The 26,251-nt window shown below is 42.9% G+C and overlaps 1 protein-coding gene across 3 annotated transcripts in view; it reads left to right on the forward strand.

Annotated features, from left to right (window-relative positions):
- The window catches only part of LOC114652514 (tripartite motif-containing protein 16-like), a 171,251-nt gene that overhangs the window by 18,624 nt on the left and 126,376 nt on the right, over positions 1-26,251 (forward strand). The window contains exons 1-5 of one of the 3 annotated variants that reach the window (XM_051927934.1): positions 5,178-5,802; positions 7,980-8,075; positions 9,943-10,176; positions 14,558-14,717; positions 18,034-18,099. The exons of 1 other annotated variant lie outside the window; for it this stretch is intronic. In XM_051927934.1, coding sequence (XP_051783894.1) covers positions 5,224-5,802; positions 7,980-8,075; positions 9,943-10,176; positions 14,558-14,717; positions 18,034-18,099 — 1,135 coding nt within the window. In that variant the 5' untranslated portion in view covers positions 5,178-5,223. Of the gene's footprint in view, positions 1-5,177; positions 5,803-7,979; positions 8,076-9,942; positions 10,177-14,557; positions 14,718-18,033; positions 18,100-25,490; positions 26,069-26,251 lie in introns of those variants that run through there. One more of the 3 variants, XM_051927930.1, reaches the window with a different exon arrangement.

The raw sequence follows: 26,251 nt of genomic DNA on the forward strand, positions 1-26,251 counted from the left end.
CTGAGCCCCTCTATCCAGGGTTTTTGCTTGGCTTTGACTCCAGTGTAACAATCTGCCATCTGACAGCAGGTGACCACTGACCAGTACCCTCCAATCGTCATCTGATGTCTCCAGTTTAGTGTCAAAATTAATTTCACAGGATGGGTGTGGAGAAGCCCTTATGTGACTGAATTTGGGGAGGAGAATGCAGGGTGAGTGCTGTTGTCAGGGTCTCCATTAAAATTGGGTTTGATTTAATCTTTGAGTAGCCAATGAGGTGTGTGTGTCATTGTGAGGTGCAGTGACCCCTCAGATCTAAACATAGCAGTCTGACCAGCAGGATTCACTGTTAATTTCAACTACATTTACAAGGAAAGGTAAATGAACCCTTTGGATTTCCTTGGATTTCTGCATTAATTCCTAATAAGATGTCATCTAACCTTCACCTAAGTCCCAATTCTAGACAACCATAATCTGGCTAAACTAAAATCACACAAACGGTTGCACTTTCCCTGTCTTTGTTAGGCACACTGAGTGATCATTCACAGTGCAGACTGGCAAAACTAACCAACCAAGTGTTATTTATTTATTTATTTATTTTTATGTAATAACTTGTTGATCCTCCTTTATCAGCCACAACCTCCACCAAACATTTCATTTTCTTGCTTATAAGACCTGCATAATGTTTGGGATGACTTATTGACCATCCCTCCCTACAAACCTGTTTCAGTTCCTCGGTATTTCTGGTTGCACAGCTCTGTTCAGGTCATGCTGCAGCATCTCAAAGGGGTTACAGTCAGGACTCTGACTTGGTCTAACTTCTTTATCAGCCATTCTTTAGTTGATGTACTTGTGTGCTTTGGGTCGTTGTCTTGTTGCATCACCCAACCTCACTTAGGCTTGAGGTCATGGACTGCTGCCCCTACATTTCTTGATATACTTTTAAATTTCTTGTTTCCTCAATATTTGAGTTGTGTCCAGGCCATGAATTTGCAAAGCAGGCCCAATCCATGATTCTCCTTCTACTTTGTGTCCAAGTTGGGATGAGGCTTTGGTGTTGACGTGCAGTGCCCTCTTTCACCAAACCTAGCATTGTGCATTTGTTCCAAAAAGATCAACTTTTGTCTCATCTGTCCATGTAACATTGTCCAAGGAGCATTGTGGAACATTCAGGTGGTCCTGAGCAAACAAGATTTGCTGAAATTCTTTTTTTTTTGACAGCAGTGTTTCCTTTTCCTGGAGTTCATCCATGAACACCATTCTTGTTAGTGGCTTTCTGAATGTGGGCACATAAACAAAGACTTTCACATTCTGTAGACCTTTCACTGTTATCCTTGGGTTCTTTTGCACCTCTTTCAAGCTTGCCGTTTGTGCTGTTGGAGTGATTGTTACATCATGGACTCTCCTAGAGTGTAACTACAGTCCTGAATTTTCTATATTTGTAGACATTTTATCTTAACATGGATTAATGAACACCCAGGTCTTTAGTAATGCTTGTGTAGCCTTTTCCAGCTTCATGCATTTCTATGATGCGTCTTCTAAGGTCCTGTGATGTTTGTTTGGATTGAGGTGAGGTTCATACTAACCACTTTAACTTGAAGAGAGCAGAGGTTTGTAATTTCATTCTGTTTATTGAAACAACTTCCTCCATTTAGTTTTAGGACAAGTCATTAACACTGAGGGTCACTTACTTTGTCCAGCCTGCACTGTCTAATGATGACACAATGTGCTCAATAAGGACATGTAAAGTAGAACAGTTTGTGTGTTATTAGTTTAGTCAGATTGTGTTTCACTATGAATTGTGACTTAGAAGAAGATCAGAGCACATTTTAGTAGAAATCAAATCCATGGAAATCCAAAGGGGTCACTTACTTTTTCTTGCTAAAGTACATATATTAAAGGCTGTGACATCAATAACTGCTGTGTCCCCTGAACGTCACCTGTTAGGTAGGACAAACACATGGCCCTGCTGGAGCAGCACAAATGAAAGGATTTATAAAGGCCTCAGTATAAAGAGCTATTGACAGACATGTGTACGAGTGACAAAGGTCTCTAGACTGCTGTCCTGTCACCAGATATTTTTTGCCCCTCAATTGGTCACTCAAGGGGTCCATCACCTCTGAATAAATTGTCTGTGAATATCTGAAGATGAGGACTCACTGGTCACTCAGGTATCAGGCACACTGATGGAGTTTGGTGTTTTACTGAGGCACTTGATGTCACATTAGACATTAAACTGCACCTCCTCCTTCCTGCTCTTAGGTTTGTCAAAGTCACCCAGACTTAAGGAGTTGAGTCAGCTGACTAACTTCACCATCACTGTCAACATTTAAAGTACCAATCACATTAGATACCTGTGAACACTTTTATCTAACCCTAATTCACAATTCCCTCAGGACCCCTGAATATGCTGCATGTCACCTGACGTCAGTCTGTATAAACAGGCACATTAAGGTCCAGGTTGACCGCCTGTATTACAGGCCTAAGCAGCAGATGGAGACTGTGAGTTCTAAATCTGTCATCTTCTTGGAGACTAATGGGGGTTAAAAGGAAGTGGAGAAAGTTAAGAAGGAGTGAGGGGTGATAGTGAAAGAGGAGAGTGTCAGTGAGAGAAAGGGCAAGATGAACAAACTCAAGGAGCTGATTGAATCACGTGAGTGTGCTGCTTGTGTGTCTGTGCAGTTGTAACATAACTTGATAAATAAAGAACTGAGATTTGTTCTTCCTGTCTGACATTTTCTTCTTTGACTTGGCACACTCTGATAGCCATGCTGTGATCACAGATTGTATTCCTTGTTGATCAAATCCGTGTCCTGATGTGTGACTGACGTCTAAATCTTTAATCACTCGGTCATCAGACAAGCCGTCATATGATGAGCTCTTCACTGCTGACCTAAACCCTGTTGTCCTCTTCTCTTTCTCTCATTATTTCATTTCAGCCATTGTGTTCTCATTGTCTGACCTCTTAAAGCCATTGGTCTCTTTGGCCACTCACATGTGCACATTGACAGTGATTCAGGTCAGAATCTTGTTTTAAAGTCGATGAGCACATTCTACAAGTTTTCTGGGTGTGTTGCCCTCAGAGCGCTGCTGTAGTCCTTGCCCTCATTTAAATGACACTCCTGTCCCACCCTGATGTCTGGAGTACCGCAGTTCTCTTTAGTTATAAATGATATAATTATGAAAGTCTATGTCATCTTACATAGTAATTTCAACTTCAAGTTTCTTTATTGTCATCCCATCCAAATATATAGTGCAGGTAGACATGACATTAGGTGTCTTTAGGACCACCGTAAAAATATACAACATGTAGTGAAACAAGACAATGTACACCACTTAGTGCAAATGACCATGACAATGGTAGGAAAACGTCCAGCAGATCAGTTCTAACTGGATCAGTAACAGCTTAACAGCAGAGGAGACATTACTGTGTTAAAAAGTGCAATACAGAAGATGACTAATGTACATCAAACATTTAGTAACTGTATATCACTCATAAAGTGCAATGTGTACATTTGATTGACAAAGTTTTCAAATGTGAAAATAGTGTAAAGTTCAGAGTTCAGAGTTCAACATCGAGGTGCTCAGACATAAAGGAGTCAGACAGCATGAGGGAAGAAACTGTCGCATGGTCTGGTTGATCTTACTTGGATACTGCAATACCCATCTGGTAGATGTCAGGAGCTCAAAGAACCCACATGATGGGTGTGAGAGGTCAGTCACAATGCTGGATGTCTTGTGGAGGTTGTGTGTGCTGTAGGTGTCTTGTATGGAGTGCAGAGACACACCGAAGAAGTCCGTCCTCAGCTGTCTTAGCAGTCCTCTGTAGTAACTTGTGATCCACAGCACTACAGTCCACATACCACACCATGATGGAGCTGGTCAGCACATTAACACAATTCATGTGTGTGCTTAGCAAAGTGGCTTATGTTTGGTCAGTGAAAGGATGGCGCTATATAATAAGGAGTGATTTACAAGGCTGTGGATAGGATGAGAAATAAGCCATTAGTGGTGTACAGGGCCATGAGGATACCTGGAAGACCACAGGAAAGACAGCAAACAACTGAGAAAAGGAGGCCTGTACTTGATGGGGTAACACACACACACTTACTCACGCACACACACACACACATACAGAAACATACATGGATGCTATCTTGGCCAATTACAGTATGTCAGTATATTAACAGGGTTATGTTTCTATAATCCCTCTTTAAATAATAATTGTGTTTAAAATAAATTGAAAATTGGACTGAGTGTGTGTGTGTGTGTGTGTGTGTGTGTGTGTGTGTGCGACTGTGTTCACCTTGTGATGGACTGGCACCCAGTCCAGTGATTGTTCCTGCCTCCCCCCAATGGTTACTGAAGTAGGCTCCAGTTTCCCCAGAGCCCTGCTATGTGTAAGCAGGTTGGAAAATGAATGGATGGCTGGATGAATGGATGGATGGATGGATGGATGGATGGATGGATGGATGGATGGATGGATGGATGGATGGATGGATTATTCTGTTTCTTAAAATGAGGGGCTTTGCTTATGTTGATGGAACTCTAACAGCTGGGAACTTCAACTACAGAGAAAGGTAAGGAAAATAAAGTGTGAACTTTACTGAATAATAAAATGAATTACTGGCATTGACAAAAGGCACAACTAGTTATGAGTTATTTGACAGATTAACATCAATCAATTGCTTCTTCTCCTCCTAACATTCCTATAACTTTGATAAGTTACAGAAGAGAACTTACTATGGGATGGACATTTTGATTAATAAAGAGCACCAGCATGAGTAGAATAAATAACCAGTTTAACAGCTCGCTGTCTCAGTCTGCTGAAGGCTGCCTGGCTGTCACATTACAAATAAGTTTATAGTGATTTATGTGTTGTGTTTTATTTTAGTTTAATTTCATTTGTAAATGTGCACTGAGCTCTGAATCTGTCTAAAGTGGACTGCAGTGTATAATAAATAAATAAGAAATACGGATGTGAATTAATCTTTAGCAGACCCCCTGTGACAGGTCATCTCTTCTGTTACTTTGTGGTCTTCACTCTCTGAGCTCCGGTCTAACATTAACTGTTCACCCTCAGTGTCTCCTCAGATGTTCTCTCTGTGAGCTCTCAGCTTTCTCTTTAAATCTCCTCCTCCTCCTCCTCACTGAGCACAGACAAACTTTCACTTTCATTTCTTCACAAGTCACTTCCTTGTTTATCTAACTGATTCTCTTTGCCTGCCTCTCCTCGGACTGACGATGGCTGAAGCCCAGCTGTGTGGATTACAGGACGAGTTCACCTGCTCAGTGTGTCTGGACACCCTGACTGACCCCGTCACCATCCCCTGTGGACATAATTTCTGCCTGAAGTGTCTCACCGACTACTGGGATCAGACCCAAGAGTACAGCTGTCCTCAGTGCAGACACACCTTCACCACAAGGCCTGAGCTGAGCAGAAACACTCTGCTGAATGAAGTCATCAAGAAATTAAAGAAGACGACACTCAGTCCTCCTCCATCTCAGAATTATGCTGGCCTTGGAGACGTGGAGTGTGACTTCTGTACTGGGAAGAAGTTCAGAGCGGTGAAGTCCTGTCTAACCTGCATGGCCTCCTACTGTCAGACTCACCTGCAGCTCCACTATGAAGGAGACGCCCTGAAGCATCACAAGCTGGTTGACCCTGACAGAAATCTGAAGGAGAAACTCTGTGAGAAACATCAGAAAAGTCTGGAGATGTTTTGTAAAACTGACGAGACGTGTATCTGCACAATTTGTGGAATGACTGAACACAACAGTCATAAAAAGGTCGAGTTGAAGATGGAAAGAGAAGAAAAACAGGTGAGTGGAGTTTAGTGTTTAATGGAAGCTCAATGCATAAAGGAGTTAAGTGATACGTAAATGCAGTTTGTCAGAGAAATCGGTTCCTTCATGTTGAGGAGTCTCAATTTGCTTGTATAGGACAGCAGGGAGCTGGAGCCTATCCTGGTGAGACTGGGTGGAAGACTGTTGATATAGAAGGCAGAGGGTCAGAGTCCAAGCTCATGTCCTTGTCAACCCAGCAATAAAACTCATTCAGCTGATTACCTAAAATGGAGGAGGATGAGGCCTGGGAGCTCTTCTGCCTGGGATTTGTAAGGTTTTTCCAGAGAACTCCACACTGCCTGTCTATTACTGCTAAAGCCTTTCTCCAGCTGATCTTTATAAGTGGCTTCTGTACCCAATCCCGTGACACGTTGCTCCCTTTCACCAATCGCAACTGACACAGGTGCTTTCTGCACATGTGCTTCTCTCAACCTTTGAAGGCATGTAATTAAATAGTGCTAGCAGCCTTACATGTGCATGCGTGTGCGAGAACGAGCGCGAACTGGAGCGCATCCCGACATGCTCCCTCGGAAGAGCTGATACACACTACAAAAGGAAGTTTCTTTTTTCTTTGTGAATTTCCTCGTTACACTAATTTCTTCATACACATTCTTAACTGAAACACTTCACACCTTTCTTTTCCAACTGCTGGGCTAAAGAGACGCTCGCCTTTATGATGGGGTGTGCTCAGCTTCCTCCAGCAGGCTTGACCTAGAGGTGCGCCTGACTCATCGCCGGTGTCCCGCTGCGTGAACCTGCCGAAGACAAAGTTAAAATGACCACAAAAGCGCACCCTGCACTTACTGACTTAAAATATACTCTTAAACCCAAATATTTAAAATGTCTTCACCTCATCTTTTCCTTGTTCTCACACACTTCAGTTATAATGTTTTCTTTAAATATTACCATGAGTTATTCATTCATTTTATGGACAGATTTATCTAAGCTCATTGTGAATTTCCCCTTGGGGATTAATAAAGTATCTATCTATCTATCTATCTATCTATCTATCTATCTATCTATCTATCTATCTATCTATCTATCTATCTATCTATCTATCTATCTATCTATCTATCTATCTATCTATCTATCTATCTATCTATCTATCTATCTATCTATCTATCTATCTATCTATCTATCTATCTATCTCTTCAGATTTAACTTTTTTCTGAACTCCTCAGACTCACTTGTGTCTTCTCTGCCTCAGTCATCTCACTTGACTTCAAAAAATAAATAAACATTTGATTAAGTTCTCACAAGTCTGAACTCCACAATAGCCTTGCAGATCCTACACTTGCAGCCGTTATGTGTCCAAGTTCTCCTGGGTCTGCTAGCATTTCTTCATCCTGCACAGTCCAGTGTCATCAATCCAATGTCATCTAAACATCAAGGACTGACTCGTACACCAGTGAGCCGTCAGACTGTTTCCTTTATTTGACGCACTCTTCAAGCTCAAAGTCCATCATGAATTGAACTGTGTGGCAGACAGCTGGGGATGCCTGGAAGGTGGAAGGACCGGGAGTGGGACAATACCTCCACCGGGACACAAAATGGAAGCCGGGGGTGCCAGGATGATTACAGAGCCTTGGACTGCAGCATCTCCGCTACATCAGGAAGTGCTGCCGGAAGATCTTCATGGAACACCTGGAGCACATCTAGGGCATTATTAAAGGAGCTGCCTCGCTCCATTCAAAAAGCCAGAGTCAGGTGACAAAGGACAGAGCTTGCACAAGAGGTGTGGAGGCAGCAGAGAGGAAAGAAGGAGAGAAAGAGAGAAAAGAGAGGACTGTGAGCTATTTGTGGTGCTTTGTACACTGTGTGTGCTGTAAAGGAAGAACTGAAAATATATAGTGTGTGTTTTGGACATCTGTGGTCTGTCTGTCTGTCTGTCTGTGTCAAGGCAGATCTTCCACAACTGTTAAACTAAACCTTTCTTTAAATCTTTTGTATTATTCATATTTATTTTTTCAAGTCTCTGTGTGTCACCTACTGTGATTTTATAAAAACAACTGTGACAGAAACAGTAATGGTGTGTAAAGGAATGTGAAGCAAATGTGTTGTACAAGTCGAATCACTCAAAATGACACCACAAGCTCAGAAAGTGGAAGTGAATTCTGATCTGACCACATGTGTCCTCTTGTGTGTCCAAACAGAAACAGCTGGGGGCGACATGGAGTGAAATCAGGAGGAGACTTGAAGAGAAAGAGAATAAACTGAAGGAGACGAGGAGGACAGTGAAGGAGATGAAGGTGAGTGGAATTAAGACGACACTTCATATCAAAGAGAGGAACAAAAACTAAAAGGGTTGTGGTGATGATGTGTGAGGACAGGGAGATGGAGATGGAGAAGGAGAGAAGATGGTTTATTGTGTCCTTCATGGCATTTCACTGCTGACAGCATTTCATGTTTTAGTCATTAGGAATTCAAACAACAAGACCCTCATGTCCTCAGGTTTCTCATTCCTCCATTTAAAGGTAACTTCACTCCCCCTAACAATAACTCATAATGAAGGTTGGCACTGATGTTCTGAGTTGGATCAGTCGACCCCCAAAACAGGAATGAATGGTTTAACAGGTGGAGGGAGGCCACTGACATTTTTCCCTCACTCCTTGTCTTTTGTGACTGTTTTGTCACTCATTTTTTCATTTGTCTATGGTCAGTGTCACTACTGGTAGCATGGGGCAAAGGTCCTTAACCCATCAGCAGGACCCACTGGTATCTGCTCCTTTGGGCAAGGAGGAACAGGATGAGCAGGCAGGCAGACCACTGGTGTGAATGTCTCTGACCAAACAATCAGAAACAGACTTCATGAGGGTGACCTGAGTGCCCGACGTCCTCAAGTGGGCACAGTGGAGCTCGATTGGAATTTGCCATAGAATACCAGAATTGGAAGGTCCACCACTGGCGGGTGCCCTGTGCTTTTCACAGATGAGAGCAGGTTCACCCTGAGCACATGTGACAGACATGAAAGGGTCTGAAGAAGCCATGGAGAACGTTATACTGCCTGTCACATCGTTCAGCATGACTGATTTGGTGGTGGGTCAGTGATGGTCTGGGGAGGCATATCAATGGAGGGACACACAGACCTCTACAGGCTAGACAAAGGCACCTTGACTGCCATTAGGTATCGGGATGAAATCCTTAGACCCATTGTCAGACCCTATGCTGTTTCCTCCTGGTGCACAACAATGCCCGGCCTCATGTGGTGAGAGGATGAAGGAGTTGATACAATTGACTGGCCCACACACTCTCCCGATCTCAATCCAAAAGAACACCTCTGGGTGGGACATTATGTTTCAGTCTTTCCGACGCCACCAGGTTGCACCTCAGACTGTCCAGGAGCTCAGTGATACCCTTATCCAGATCTTGGAGGAGATCCTCCAGGACACCATCAGTCATGTCATTAGGAGCATGTCCAATGCCAAACCCCTCCACCCCCCCGACGCTATCAGGCATGCATGCATGAACTTGGGGCTGCCATACAAACTAATGAGTACGATTTGGAGTTACTGCAATGAAATTTCTGCAAAATGGACTAGCCTGGGGTGTCTTTGAATTCAGTCCTCTATAGGTTGATAATTTTAATTTCCATCAAACAATTTGGCATCCTTTCATTCCTAGCACATCACCATATCAGTCCATAGCAGTACAGATAGCCAGCAGGATTTTTTTCCCATTGAGATCTGATGTGTTTTCAAAGTGTTCCTTTAATTTTTAGGAGCAGCTTATATTCTCCCTTCCCATTTTCCACTTCAGGTTAACATTGTCCAGCTCCACTTTCAGTTCCAGGATAACCAGGAGAGGCTCTTTTAAAGACACACCTTTGTAACACTACTACGGTCCTCAAAGAACGATAGAGCTGTCCTGACAATGGCTTTCACAAATATTACGGAGCCACTTATTAAGACTGCACATTCCATACAGTCTTTCAAATACCATAAGAAGATCCTGCTATCCAGATTATCAAAGGAATATATTGCATGGGAAGCAGTCTGTTACTGCTTTTGCCCTAATTCAATTAATCCATCACTACATCGGAATACCAACAAAGTGTCTTATGGCTGTTTTTTTTTTTTATTTGGTGACTTAATTTAATATTTTTCTCCTATCCAACAGCTTTCTGTGGAAAAAGTGATGGGGGAACACGAGAAGAGCTTCACTGATCTGATTCACTGCATTGAGGAAGTCCACAAGAAACTGACTGAGAGGATCAAAGAACAAGAAAAGAGAGAAATGGAGAAGGCTGAAGGAGTCATGGAGCAACTGGAGAAGGAGATCGAGGAGCTGAAGAGGAGAGAAGCTGAGCTGAAGGAGCTTTCAGAGACCAAGGACCACGTCCACTTCCTGCAGGTGAGAGTGACACTTCACAGGGAGTCTGATCAGACTGGGGAGTGTGGGACCTGAGAAACTTTAAAGTTAAATTTAAATGATCTGAGGAGTTTTTACAAATGGCAAGAACAGGCCATTCAGCCCAATTTCACAGTTTCCACAATTTTAACTTTCCACAATTTATGCAAAAATCTCAAAGTTTCTGCCTTCATTTACCTGATAGGCAGGTAAATCTACAGTTGCTTGTTTGAGGAAGCACATTTCTAGATAGATAGATAGATAGATAGATAGATAGATAGATAGATAGATAGATAGATAGATAGATAGATAGATAGATAGATAGATAGATAGATAGATAGATAGATAGATAGATAGATAGATAGATAGATAGATAGATAGATAGATAGATAGATAGATAGATAGATACTTTATTAATCCCAAGGGAAAATTCCCATTCTCCAGCAGCAGCATACTGATACAATAAACAATATTAAATTAAAGATTAATAATAATGCAGGTAAAAACAGACAATTACTTTGTATAATGTTAAATATTAACGTTTACCCCCCTGGGTGGAATTGAAGAGTCGCATAGTTTGGGGGAGGAACGATCTCCTCAGTCTGTCAGTGGAGCAGGACAGTGACAGCAGTCTGTCGCTGAAGCTGATCCTCTGTCTGGAGATGCCACAGATGTTAAACTGTCCAGCTCCATGCCAACAATAGAGCCTGCCTTCCTCACCAGTTTGTCCAGACGTGAGGCATCTTTCCTCTTAATGCTGCCTCCCCAGCACACCACCGCATAGAAGAGGGCGCTCGCCACAACCGTCTGATAGAACATCTGCAGCATCTTATTGCAGATGTTGAAGGACGCCAGCATTCTAATGAAGTATAGTCGGCTCTGTCCTTTCTTGCACAGCGCATCAGTATTGGCAGTCCAGTCTAATTTATCATCCAGCTGCACTCCCAGATATTTATAGGTCTGCACCATCTGCACACAATCACCTCTGATGATCATGGGGTCCATGAGGGGTCTGGGACTCCTAAAATCCACCACCAGCTCCTTGGTTTTGCTGGTGTTCAGTTGTAGGTGGTTTGAGTCGCACCATTTAACAAAGTCATTGATTAGGTCTCTATACTCCTCCTCCTGCCCACTCCTGATGCAGCCCACGATAGCAGTGTCATCAGTGAACTTTTGCACGTGGCAGGACTCCGAGTTATATTGAAAGTCCGATGTATATAGGCTGAACAGGACCGGAGAAAGTACAGTCCCCTGTGGCGCTCCTGTGTTGCTGACCACAATGTCAGACCTGCAGTTCCCAAGACGCACATACTGAGGTCTGTCTTTAAGATAGTCCATGATCCATGCCACCAGGTATGAATCTACTCCCATCTCTGTCAGCTTGTCCCTGAGGAGCAGAGGTTGGATTGTGTTGAAGGCGTTAGAGAAGTCTAGAAACATAATTCTTACAGCACCACTGCCTCTGTCCAAGTGTAGCATATAGATGATGGCATCCTCTGCTACCACTTTCTCCTGATATGCAAACTGCAGAGGGTCAAGGGCGTGTTGAACCTGTGGCCTCAGGTGGTGAAGCAGCAGCCTCTCCGTGGTCTTCATCGCATGTGATGTCAGAGCAACAGGCCGGAAGTCATTCAGCTCACTAGGACATGATAACTTTGGGACTGGGGTGATGCAAGATGTTTTCCAAAGCCTCGGGACTCTCCCCTGTTCCAGGCTCAGGTTGAAGATGTGCTGTAAAGGACCCCCCAGCTCCGATGCACAGACCTTCAGCAGTCGTGGCAATACTCCATCTGGACCCGCTGCTTTGCTGGCATGAAGTCTCCTCAGCTCTGTGCTCACCTGCGCTGTTGTAATTATGGGTGGGGATGTCTCTCCTATGCTGGTATCAGCAGAAGGATGTGTGGAGGGTGCAGTACTCCGAGGTGAGAGTGAGAGTGGGTTAGGGTGGTCAAACCTGTTGAAGAAGCTGTTCATTTGGTTTGCTCTCTTCATGTCTCTCTCGATGATGGCACCCCGCTTCGAGCTGCAGCCAGTGATGATCTTCATCCCATCCCACACTTCCTTCATGCTGTTATTCTGCAACTTCTGCTCCAGCTTTCTCCTGTACTGCTCCTTCGCCGCTCTGAGCTGGAGTCGGAGTTCCTTCTACACGCGCTTGAGCTCATGCTGATCACCGCTTTTAAAAGCCCTTTTCTTCTGGTTCAAAAGGCTCTTGATGTTGCTTGTAATCCATGGCTTGTTGTTAGCATAGCAGCGTACAGTTCTTACTGGAACTACAATGTCCATACAGAAGTTGATGTAGTCAGTAGTGCAGTCAACAACCTCCTCAATGTTCTCTCTATGTGATCCCTGCAGGATATCCCAGTCTGTAGTTCCAAAACATTCTCTCAGAGTATTCTCAGCCTCCGGGGTCCACTTCCTGAATGATTGTGTGGTTACAGGTAGGACTCTCACTTTTGGTTTGTAGTGAGGCTGAAGCAGAACCAGGTTATGATCTGCTTTCCCAAGCGCAGGCAGCAAGGTGGCGCTGTATGCGTCTTTAACGTTTGCATACAGTAAATCAATAGTCTTATTTCCCCGGGTGTTACAGTCCACATACTGGGAGAAGGCAGGTAATGTTTTGTCCTGAGTCACATGGTTAAAGTCTCCAGTGATTAGCACAAGCGCCTCGGGGTGCTGCGTTTGTAACTTAGCAACAGCAGTATGGATGATGTCACCCGCTATCTCCATGTCTGCCCGAGGAGGGATGTACACGATGACAACAATGATGTGTCCAAACTCTCTGGGCAAGTAATAGGGACGCAGACTTACGGCCAACAGTTCGATGTCCCTGCAGCAAGTGGAGACTTTGACGTTAGCATGTCCAGAGTTACACCACTGTAGCAGTGCTACTTAAGAACTGCATCTCCCAGTAGTCCTTGCTGGGGCTGCTGGGGTCAAAGGTGGCCACAGGTAGTTAAAAGGAGGGCAGAGGGCAAAGAAAAGAAAAAAAGAAAAAGTTTTCTTTTGGTTTGTTGCGGTTATTTGTCGTCTGTTATTGGAACTCTAATCATTTTGTCCTGGACTGTATTCGTTTGTTGGGGGTCTGGATTGTCTGTCTACCTGTACACTGAGAACTGTGTTGGATTATTTGGTTTTCCGGAATATTGGAGCGCTCCTGAATCAACCATCAACCATCAACATCATCAGTAACTACCGGTAGGACTGTATTTTTCCTTCTCCATTTCAACATACAGATCGCTGGACTTAACTTGGTCACTTTTCGTCTTCATCCTGTTTGGTATATATGGACTTTGCTTGTGTGGTGTTTGTGTTTATTGTGTTTATATGTAATATCGCCGAAGGGGTCAGGGGTGGTATTACTGTTTCATTAATTATTTCAGGTCATTATATTGGTAATTGTTTGCCTTTCCCAGCGTGCTTTATTGTCTCTGTGGTGAGTGTGTGTGTGGGTCGATCCAAGGCTGGGGACGTTCCTGGGATCTCTTCAATTAAAATAAATAAATCACCGTCGACGGTGTGAATCTTAGCGGCCCCTGACCGCTACACCACAGTGTATTAACATAGAGAGCGAGTCCTCCTCCTTTGTGCTTCCCACAGGTACTTGCGCCTCTGTCCGCTCTAACTGTGCTAAACCTGGGTAGCTCCACGTTAGCATCTGGGATGGTGTTAGTTAGCCACGTTTCGCAAAAGCACAAAAACTGCATTCTCTGTAGGTTCTGACATTTTTCACCAGCGCAGCCATCGATCTTATTTGAGATTGAGTTCACATTTCCCAGAATCACAGAAGGCACCGAGGGCTTAAAACGCCACTTTCTCGCAAGCCGCTTCATTTTTAGCTTAGTGCCAGCTCTGCTGCCACGATACCACCTTCTTATCTCGTCAGGTAAATAGGGAACCACACCGGCACTGGCATTTGTTCTCAGTGTTCTAAGTTGAGTACTTGAATAGATGAGTCTCGGCGTGTAAAAATCCATGCCCACATTGTAAAAGTAAGTGTGTCCAGGAAACGAATCCTCATAAAATAAAGTGATAGGAGTGATCAATAAAAAAGAGAAAAATAAATAAAGTAGAAAAATAAAGTCGTACACGGAGCTGCTGAAAAGGCTGCCACTCTCGGCGGCGCATGAGTCACATCTATTGAATGTGTTCTTAATAAATTTCATTTTAAATGATGCTACCCAACAAAAGAAGACACCAACTCCTTCATATCTTTAAACATTTCTGTTATGTCACCTCCTCATGTCTCCACTGATAAGATTCAAATCCTTCAGCATTTCCTCACAAGCTTGGGTCACACCACCCTGATGCTTAGTTAAGAGGTGGTCCTTCTTATTAATGTTCCTTTTTATTTCTTCTTGTTCCCTCCTCTCTCCTGATGCAGACTTTGTCATCTCGGTGTGTCCATCCTGCTGATGGAGACTCACTCAGCTTCACTGTCACTGCCAGTTTCTCCGCTGAGGCCCTGAGAAAGGAGCTGTCAGGTGTGAAAAAGAGTCTGAAGAAGATCGGCCAACAGGACATCCTGTCATTTACTACATCAGGTATGGCATCTGGAGGATCAAAGTGAAAATAACAGGGACAGTGAGATGCATGAAATAAGTCCAATTTGTTAATATTTATCCATTTGTTTCTGATAAGAACTTTTTGTAGTGCCGTTTACAATGATAAGCTGAGTTATATCACACTCTCAAAGTAAGCAGCTGCTTTTATTCAGATGGAAGGACAGGGGAGACAGCTTGCAAAGGACTTTATCTCCCCCAGGACACCAGGGCTAGATTTCCAAATGGGTACCCACAGGGCATGCTGGATATTGTTGCCCTGTTGTGTCCCATGGGGGCTGCCAGGGGAAGCTAGAGGATTGGGGAATCCCTACATTATGTGGTTTCCACCTCACCCAGAAGTGCTGACAGCCCATGTGTGCAGAAGATCAGGAGAGAAAATTAAAGGGACTGCCTACCTCACGTCAGGGATCCAGATTCAGGATGCAGGAGGACAGATCTTCCAAGAGGAGCACAGGAGGCAGTCAGAGACAGGCTGAGAGCAAACAAAAAGCATGTTGTATTGTTCTTAGTGTTCTTGTGGCTTTTGTGGTGGGAAACCCTTATAAAGGAAGAGTTTTCCCACAGTAAAAGACTCTTTGCCTTTTAATCTGTGTCTGTGCCTGTTTATGTTGGGTCTTTGAGGAGCTGGAGTGCCTCCTACTGTTCACAATACATCTCTCCTAGCCGAGTGAAACAGCCGCTCATTAAAACAGGCTACTGGTACAATAGTATGTCCATCTGTTCTGATCATGTCACACATTTATGGAGCTCTGTTCATCTGACATGCTTGCTGTTACATCCCTCTTACTTTGTGCGCCTTTTGCTTTTGTTCATCAGACATGCTAGGCCTTACTATTTTGTGGTTTTGTTTCCTCTGTTCATCGGACATTGCTACCCTCTGTTGGACACTCTATGACATTATGTCCTTTATTGCTTTATATATATAGAGGATGCTTTTTCTATTTACTCCCTTAAAATCTGCTCTGCATAACGACCAACATAAAATAAGGAACAGGAAGTTGTGTTAAACTGGCAGGGCCAGCTCAGCGTTCAAATGAAGACATAAAGGAAAATGAAATTGAATTGGGATCAGCTACAGTGCTTTGTGATATCATGAAGTCTGAAGGAGCTTCTGCTGTCTTCTCTGTCCTTTACATTCGCTCAAATGGTCTCCTCTTTAAAAGTTCATGGTAATTCATTTTCTGCCACAGGCTCATGTGTTTTATAAGTATGGTGTTGTATAGTCGGACTCATTTCACCCACTGACATTAAAGAACTTGTTTTATAGATCAAATCATTTTAGTTTCTATGTTTTAGTGAGAAAGATAAGCAAATTAGAGGACTGCACTGGACCACTTCTGGATCACCTGAATACCTCACTGACCATACAGGTGAAACACAATAACAGATTTTACAAATTAAAAAATACAATGATGTTTACTATACACATGCAGATACACTTGAAGATAGACGTTTCTGTACAGTTCGGGTGAATTCTTTAAAACTCACTTTATAAGCCCTCCACATATTTTATGCTAAGATGTCTACTCTTTGCAGGGCAAACATTATTTTTTCCACCAATGTCCACAGACCTCTGAGTATTTGACTTTTTAATGACCCGATCACAAGTTTACAGACACTTTGTTTACCTTTAAACAGCTTGAAAAATTAAAAAAAAAAATTATGTCAAGCCTTTAGACAATTAGGCAATGAGCTTCTGTTAGCCAATTTGCCTCATTGGTGTCAACATGTGGATGGATGTTAAGGCTGACCATCAAACTCACTGCCTCTTTGTTTAACTTAATGGGAAAATCAAAAGAAATCAGCCTCAGAAAAAAATGGTGGACCTCCACAAATCTTTTTCATCCTTGAGAACAATTTCTAAATAAGAACCGACTTTGGCACAAAAAGTGCAAATCAATGCCAGAACAACAGCAGAGGACCTTGTGAAGAAGTTGGAGGACACAGGTAGACGAGTCTCGATATCCACAGTAAAACGAGTCTGACGTCGACATCACCTGAAAGGCTGCTCAGCCAGAAAGAAGCCACTGCTCCAAAGCCAAATGTCCTCTGGTCTGATGAATCCAACATCCAACTGTTTAGCCACAATGACTGCTGTTATGTTTGGAGGATATAGCTTGGGGGTGGGAGTGTCATGATGTGGGGGCTGCAGGAGGGACTGGTGCACTTCACAAAACAGATGGCATCATGGAGAAGGAACGTGATGGAGAGACACTGCAGCGACATCTCAAGAACTCATCAAGGAAGGTGAAGCTCAGTCACAAAGGAGTCTTCCAGATGGACAAGGACCACAAGTATACCGCCAAGGTTGTGACAAATGGCTTAAAGACAACAAGGTCAATGTATTGGAGTGGCCATCACAAAGGCCTGACCTTAATCAAACTCAAAAAGCATGTGTGGGCAAGGAGGCCTACGAACCTGTCATATTTACACCAGTTCTGTCTGGAGGAATGGGATGAAATTCCATAAGTTATTGTAAGAGGCTTGTGGAAGGCGACCCAAAACATCTGGTTCAAGTGAAACAATTTAAAGGCAATGCTAGCAAATATGAACAAAGTGACTCTCTGGAACTGTGACAGTCAAGAAAAAGTGAAATACTCTGAAACTTGTGAACACTTGTGGAAAAATGACTTTTGCCCTGCACAGTGTAGACATCTTAAATGATGTGCCAAAGTTAAAGTTTGTTAGTGTAAAATCCATGGAGGGGATTATAAAGTGAGTTTTAAAGAATTCACCTGAAGTGGATGGAAACTTCTGTCTTCAATGGTACAGATTTGTTTAAACACACAGTAAGCTAAAGCAGTTCTGCACTAATGAACATAAATGGAACCTAACAATGTCTGTCCATGAACAGAACTGCTGAGCTGTGGCCAACTGACAACACAGGAGAGGACAACAGAAAGTGAGGTGACGAGGGTTATCAGGTCAGACATGTGTGCGCCGAACTGCACCGACACTGTTTACTACCTGGAAGAAAGTCTGAGATCCAATGGTGGATTGGACTGGGCAGGCTGAACTCGGTCAGTTTCTTATCATGGAGCTCTGAGATGTTGGTATCTAAAGTAGAGGTCAAGTCCATGGAGAAGACCCTCACATGTGTCTGTGGCTCATCAAAATGTTGGTAAATAAAACTCACTGAATCATCCACACACCGGTGGGCTCCGTACACAAACTTGATCTGAATGTCTTGTTGTTTTATTCAACTGCAATGCATTTGTAATAAGTGTCTAAGAATTTAAAATTATAAAACTCCATCTTAACATTCTCCATTCTTCTCGTTTCTTTGTATTTTCAGGTCGTGAAGCTCCAATCTTCACCCTGCGGCCTCCTGAACCTCAGAGCAGAGAGGAGTTTTTACAATGTGAGTCTGTCAGTTCATGGAGTTTATCATCATTTCACTTTTAATATCTCAGGTCAGGCTTATGATATGAAAGCATTATGTGAGTGTGGTGGGACTGATGAGCTGAAAGTGACGGGGGTCCTGTGACTGGTGCATTGTGGGATATTGAGATTCAGGACAGGGAGGCACCAAAGCAGTCTGTTGGACTTGAGTCTCTGAAGTGTCAAGTGGACTCACCAGAAGTAAAAATGAAATCCTGCCGACTACGCCAGGTCCTCCTGTCACTCCAGTCCTACCTCCATTGTTCTTTTACCTTGGTCTCATTTTTTCATTTCACTTTCTGCTGTTTTCCTTTTCTGTTTTCTCCTTTCTGTTTCTTTATTATTTCAGTTATTCTCTTACAATATCGATAATAATAATTTATATATACAGCACACAACATGCAATGAAAGCAGCTCAGTGTGCTCCACCACCATTAACATATACAGATACAGTCTATGTGTATACAGACACAGACAAAAGGATTGCTTTAAAAAAGAATCACAGGTTATACAGTATGTGAAATAAATTAATGTTGACAAAAATACTCAGCATTGGCCATTCTTTTCTCCATAGAGCAGACACTTTGTTTTTGATCCATGACTTGACATATTGTAAGAATAAAACCAAATCAAAAGGCAGGGAAAATATATTGGGAGACCTTAGATGTTAAAAGACATCATTGGATGAGATTCGACCCACAGCCTAGCCACTCAGCCTAATTGAATGAAGCAATGTCCTCACTCAGCTGTGTTGCATCATTGTGTGCATCACACTGAATATGGACAAGAGAAGAAGAGGTGAAAGGAAGAAGGTCACAACCAGGCCTGGTCAAGGTGACATTTATAAGACCTTCTCCAAAAGAGCTGCATGTTCCTGTGGTCACAGCAGCTAAACATCAAAAAGTTTAAGGTCCATGGGACTGCAGCCAAACTCAATGGATGTCCCTGTAGATGGAAACCAACCTCTTATTGAACAGAAGGATAGTTTAAGGGTGGAGAACAAACCAAGGCAAACATCAGGACACACTCAGGCTGGATCAGGGTACAACAGCTTCAAGTAATGACATCAATCACTTTCAGAATGAAAGTGGGCTTCAAGGTAGAAGACCCACACTTCTGAAAGACAGACATAAAAATATAAAATAAAAAAACTGACTGGAGTTTTCTAAAACTCACGTTGACAAGTGTATCCAGCAGGGGGCGCACACTCCATGGGCTTAGGTCCATTAGAGAGTGCAGCCTTTACTAAACCTGTCCTATTCTGTCCTAGAGGTATGGAGGTGATTTTAAGAGGAGGAAAGAACCAGTAACACTAAAGAAAGAAGGCACTTGGCTCCTGTATAATACATGATTAATATTCACAACAATACAATATTCAAAGGAGAGCTACAGTGTGACGCAGTTGGGAGTTCCTGCATTTTGATCTAGCTGCTCGGAGAGAGAGAAAGATAGAAAAAGTGCAGAAGGCTCAGTTCCTCGGTATGGTTAGGAGTGATGAAGTCTTCCATCTGTCCATAGGTGAGCTCCGAGGTTCAATACCATTGCCTGAGCTTTATACTTATTTAGGTTCCCAAATATTAACTTGCATTTGCCAAATGTGGACACATTTAAGGCAAAACTCTAAATAGAAGACAGTGGCCCCTGATCATATGTTGATCATCACCAAACTGGGAGCACTTTTAAATAGCCTTCTTGTGTCATCTTTCAGTCGTGTCTTCCCATTTCCTTGTCAGGTTCTCTCTGTCAGCTGATTTGCGTGGTTTCAGCTGTATTTATTTATGGCCTCAATTACCTATTTTTAATAAAACAATGGGTTTTTAATAAAGCTCACAGATCACAGTGGAACTTCAAACATTTGGCTACAACAAGTTACATTTTTGGAGAAAATTCTTTGGACTGATGAAACTAATTTGGAGCTTTACAGTAAGTTACAGCATCAAAGCTCAAGAAGAGTTGGGGGCCGAGTGGGCAGTGAGAGGAGTAGAAGTCTCTTCTGGAGCTCCAGGAAGTGCTTGATGGCAGGTCTCACCTGAAAACACTCAGTTAGAGAACATTAGATGAGGGTCCTAATAATTGTGTTCACGCCATTGTCATTTATTTTATTGTGCGCGTCTGATATTAAAAGCAAAGAGTCTGCTCTGTGGAATGAAGCATAGCAGATCACGACTCCTGTTGTAAGTTTACACTTATTTGGCAGAAAATTGGGATTCCTGTTTAAAAAGTGGAAGTGGACCAAAACTACTGGGGGTATGTTAGCAATCCAAACAGTAGATAATATGAAAGGCACTACTTTATACATAAATGTCTACGTGTGGAAGAGTGCCTGTCTGTCCAGCCCGGAAGTGAAAGGTCAGGGTAAGAAATAGAAAACTGACGTAGCCGCTAATAACACAAGCGAGGTGAGTACATCGGCAAAACGAAACCTCAGAAGAAAAACAAAGTCACTTAGCCACTCACATCGGCATAACGATATCCCTTTTAATTTACCTCCCGCCGCTAATGCACAAGCGAGACAAGCACGTCGGCAAAATGAATCCTCCTAGGAGAGAGATCCTCAGAGTCATTCCTTTCAATTACCTGACATCTCTACATTTCAGTTTTTTTTTTCTGACGATTTCCATAGTTTCTAGGACCCTGGGCTTTTTACAGCATGGGCTTACACAGCTAGTAAAATAAATATATAGATATTAAAGTCACTATATACTGTAATAGATGGAAATGGAACAATGACAGATGGACAGAGCAATGTGAAAGACAGAATATGAGTAAATATGAAAGGCACTATATGACAGAAAGATAGGAAATGTACTATAATAATAGATGACAGGAAAGGTGCTATAACAGAAAGAAAATGACAAATATGATGGGCACTATGTGATTGAAACAGCAGACAGACATGAAAGACACTATAAGACAGAGAGATGTGAAAGGTGCTAGCTAGCTTAGATAGATAGATAGATAGATAGATAGATAGATAGATAGATAGATAGATAGATAGATAGATAGATAGATAGATAGATAGATAGATAGATAGATAGATAGATAGATAGATAGATAGATAGATAGATAGATAGATAGATAGATAGATAGATAGATAGATAGATAGATAGATAGATACAGTAGATTATCTATCTATCTATCTATGTTAAAAAATAGAAAATGCTGATTTGAAACTTTTATTGAAGTAGCAGATATTCCAGTAAACCAAATGCTCATTTACAGAACATACTGAGTCCATGACACATGTCCAGAATGTCGGACATCTTCCTCACTGACTCGTCCTCTGGTTGCTTTACAAGTTTACTCATTTTTGTCATTCCATTAAATTCAATCAGTGCCTTGGTGATCACTGAGCAGCACCTGATTGTCTTCATGGACTGATTCATTCAAGTCAGCAGACCATCATGGCTATGGTGGGTTTACATTGAAGAGATTTTGAACACAACATTGTCAGACTGGTGTAATCCAGTTCAGGCTACATTGTGTCAAATCAGGTGCTCACACAGCCACAAACACACAAGGCCAATTCAAAGTCACCAGTTAGCTTAACATGCACATCTGTGGGATGTGTGAATAAAGCCAGCAGTGACATGAGGAGAACATGCAGAACTGAAAAAGACAATGACAGGGCTCCAAATTCTAAGTCGTGAAGGTGAATCTGTGAGGCCGCTGCTCCAACCAGTCAGCCATAATGTTGTGTTGAATTGAGTTTTGGCAGTTCATTTTCTCTTCTTTCCAATTCTTGATATTTTAAAACTGCATGGTTTGATTTTAAAGTTCATTTCTACTGAATGAATCATCTCCTTTACTGCCTGAGTAACTTCAACTCATTCCATGGTGACTTTCTACATGAACTTCACATCTCTCAGCACTCAATTGCCATCTTGTTTGATGGCCAATAAATCATTGAGCTCTCAGTTATGGGTTTTATGACAATTCATTCTTCTTCTTCTTCTTTTGGCTGTTCCTGTTAGGGGTTGCCACAGCAGATCATCTTCTTCCATATTCTTCTGTCCTCTCCATCACCTGCATGTCCTCTCTCACCACATCCATAAACCTCCTCTTAGGCCTTCCTCTTCTCCTCTTACATGGCAGCTCTATCCTTAACATCATTATCCCAATATACTCAACATCTCTCCTTTGCACATGTCCAAACCAACACAATCTCGCATCCCTGACTTTGTCTCCCAACCGTCCCACCTGAACTGACCCTCTAATGTCTTCATTTCTAATCCTATCTATCATTGTCACTCTGAATGCAAATCTTAACATCTTTAACTCTGCCACTTCCAGCTCTGTCTCCTGCTTTCTGGTCAGTGCCACCATCTCCAGCTCATATAACATAGCTGGTCTCACTACAGCTGGTCTCACTACTGTCCTGTAGACCTTCCCTTTCACTCTTGCTGATACTCATCTGTCACAAATCACTCATGACACTCTTCTCCACCCATTCCACCCTTCCTGCACTCTCTTCTTCACCTTTCTTCCACAATCCTCATTACTCTGTACTGTTGATCCCAAGTATGTAAACTCATCCACCTTCACCAAATCTACTCCCCACATCCTCACCATTCCACTGACATCCCTCTCATTTACACACATGTATTCTGTCTTGTTCCTACTGGCCTTCATTCCTCTCCTCTCTAGAGCATATCTCCACCTCTCCAGGGTCTCCTCAACCTGCTCCCTACTATCGCTACAGATCACAATGTCATCAGCAAACATCACAGTCCATGGAGACTCCTGTCTAATCTCATCTGTCAACCTGACCCTGATGTCCCTGATCCCTGATGTAATCCCACCTCCATCACTCTTACTGCAGACCTCAGCACTGTCACACTTCCCTCGTACATATCCGGTACAACTCTTACATACTTCTCTGCCACTCCTGACTTCCTCATACAATACCACAACTCCTCTCAGTCACCCTGTCATATGCTTTCTTCAGGTCCACAAAGACGCAATGCAACTCCTTCTGGCCTTCTCTAAACTTCTCCATCAACATCCTCAGAACAAACATCGCATCTGTTGTGCTCTTTCTTGGCATGAAACCATACTGCTGCTCACTAATCAACACCTCACTTCTTAACAGAGCTTCCACTACTCTTTCCCATAACTTCATGCTGTGGCTCATCAATTTTATCCCCCTGTAGTTATTAAAGTCCTGCACATCCCACTTATTCTTAAATATCGGCGCCAGTACACTTCTTCTCCACTCCTCAGGCATCCTCTCACTTTCCAAGATTCCATTAAACAATCTGGTTAAAAACTCCACTGCCATCTCTCCTAAACACCTCCATGCTTCCATAGGTATGTCATCTGGACCAACGGTTTTTCCATTTTTCATCCTCTTCATAGCTGTCCTTACTTCCTCCTTGTTAATCCATTGCACTTACTGATTCACTATCTCCACATCATCCAACCTCTTCTTTCTCTCTCTCATTCTCTTCATTCATCAGCCTCTCATAGTACTCTTTCCATCTGCTCAACGTGCTCTCCTCACTTGTAAGTACGTTTCCATCTTTATCCGTTATCACCCTAACCTGCTGCACATCTTTCCCAGGTCGGCCCCTCTGTCTAGCCCACCGGACCTCTCATACAACTCATCATACACCTTTTCTTTAGCCTTCGACACCTCTCTGTTCAACTTATGTCTTATCTCCTTGCACTGTTGTATACTTTCTGCATCTCTCTGACTATCCCACTTCTTCACCGTCCTCTTCGTTTGTATACTCTCCTGTGCTTCCCCATTTCACCACCAGGTTTCCTTTTCCTTCTTCCTCTTTCCAGATGTCACACCAAGCACCCTTCTTGCTGTCATCCTTACTACATCTGCTATAGTTTCCCAACTGTCTGGTAATTCTTCACTGACACCCAGTACCTGTCTTACATCCACCCTAAACTCAACCTTGCAGTCTTCCTTTTTCAAATTCCACCATTTGATCCTTGGCTCTGCCCTCACTCTCTTCCTCTTCTTGATCTCCAACGTCATTCTACAGACCACCATCCTATGCTGCTTAACTACAATTTCCCCAGCCACTACTTTGCAGTCTTCAATCTCCTTCAGATTGACTGTTGTGCATAGGATGTAATCTACCTGTGTGCATCTTCCTCCACTCTTGTACGTCACCCTGTGTTCCTCCCTCTTCTTAAAATACGTATTCACCACAGCTATGGCCATCCTTTTGGCAAAATCCACTATCCTCTGACCTTCATTCCTCTCCTTGACACCATACCAACCCATCACCTCCTTGTCTCCTCTGTTCCCTTCACTAACATGTCCATTGAAATCCGTTCCAATCACCACTTTCTGTTCTTGGTTACATTGTTCATCACTTCATACAACTCACTCCAAAATCTTCTTTCTCATCCATTGCATACCCAACTTACGATGCATATGCACTAACAACATTCATCATCACACCTCCAATTTCCAGCTTCATAATCATTACTCTGTCTTACACTCTTTTCACCTCCAAAACACTCTTGACATGCTGTTCCTTCAGGATAACCCCTACCCCAGTTCTCTCCATCATATCTGCTAGCTCTCCCCCTTTACCAGTCATACTGCCAACATTCAATGTTCCTACCCTCAGTTCCACTCTTTTAACCTTCCTCCTCTCCTCCTGCCTCTGGACACATCTCTCTCCTCTTCTTCTCCTTTTAATTCTTCTTCTTCAGCCAACAGTAGCCCAATTTACGCCAGCACCCATTTGGCTAACAGTACTGGTGGCGGTCGTTGTTAACTCGGGGCTCGACCAATCCGGTATGGAAATTTGTATTGTTGTCTGCATATTGATTTGGTAAAATTTTACACCGGATGCCCTTCCTGATGTAACCCTCCTGATTTATCTGGGCTTGGGACCGGCACAAAGAAACACACTGGCTTGTGCATCCCCTGCGGCTGGAGTTTTATGACAGTTCATTACAAACAGTTAATTCTCTGAAAGTTCTTATTTTATTTTATTTTTTTTCATATTTTGTGTAGCCCTAACCTGTGTGGTGACTCATATATGTTTAGTAGGCCACTGGAATTGGAAGAACAGAAGATTGGGAATTTGGTGTTAATGTGGGGCAGTGGATTGATTTTAAATTAAAGAGGTGGACTTTGACAATAAAGAGTGTCATTTAATTAAACCAACGGTCAGTGTGGACAGTCCATTAGAACTCTTATCTTTATGGTGACCTTACGGTGTTTGTCGTAATTCCAGAATTTTACTATGAATTCACACACATTCTGTCCAATTAGATGAGCTCTTTACCATTAGTGTCTGGTCAGTGCAGCTCCTGATTGGTTCTTGTTAATTGTCTGTGTTGTGCTCCGCCCCCAGTCCCAGATTTCCTCACTCGTTTTCTTTTCTCTCCTTTCAGACTTCTGTCCCCTCACAGTGGACATCAACACGGCAAATAAACAACTCCATCTGTCTGAAGGGAACGATAAGGTGACATGTGAGTGGACAGAGACCAAATATCCTGATCATCCTGACAGATTTGACATTTGGTCCCAAGTTCTGTGCAGAGAGGCTCTGACTGGGACTCGCTATTACTGGGAGGTGGATTGCAGTGGACAGGACATGAGGATTGGAGTCGCATATAAGGGACTGAACAGGAAAGGACAGAGCTGGGAGTGCGGCCTTGGATACAACGACAAGTCCTGGTGTTTGCAGTGTTTTAATTCCAAATACTCTGCACTTCACAATAACAAGCAGACTGTAATCAGCGCCCCCTACAGCCCCAGAATAGGTGTGTATCTGGACTGGCCTGCTGGCTCGCTGTCATTTTATAGCGTCTCACACACAATGACCCTCCTGCACAGGTTCAACACCTCCTTCACTGAGCCCCTCTATCCAGGGTTTTGGCTTAATTATAACTCCAGTGTAACAATCAGCCATCTGACACCAGGTGACCACTGACCAGTACCCTCCGCAGGTCACTTTATGTCTCCTCAAGCTCAGGTGTCTTTGTATTTGTAGTTTGGGATAGAAATGAATTTCACAGGATAAATGGGTGGGCAGCACCTCTGTGAGTGAATTTGGGAATGATAATGCAGGGTCCCAATTATTGGGTTTGAGTAGCCAATCAGGTGTGTGTGTCATAGTGAGGGGCGGTGACACCTAAGAACTACAAATACC

The sequence above is a fragment of the Erpetoichthys calabaricus genome, chromosome 5 (assembly GCF_900747795.2).
Source record: "Erpetoichthys calabaricus chromosome 5, fErpCal1.3, whole genome shotgun sequence".
In the NCBI taxonomy this organism is placed as follows: domain Eukaryota; kingdom Metazoa; phylum Chordata; class Cladistia; order Polypteriformes; family Polypteridae; genus Erpetoichthys; species Erpetoichthys calabaricus.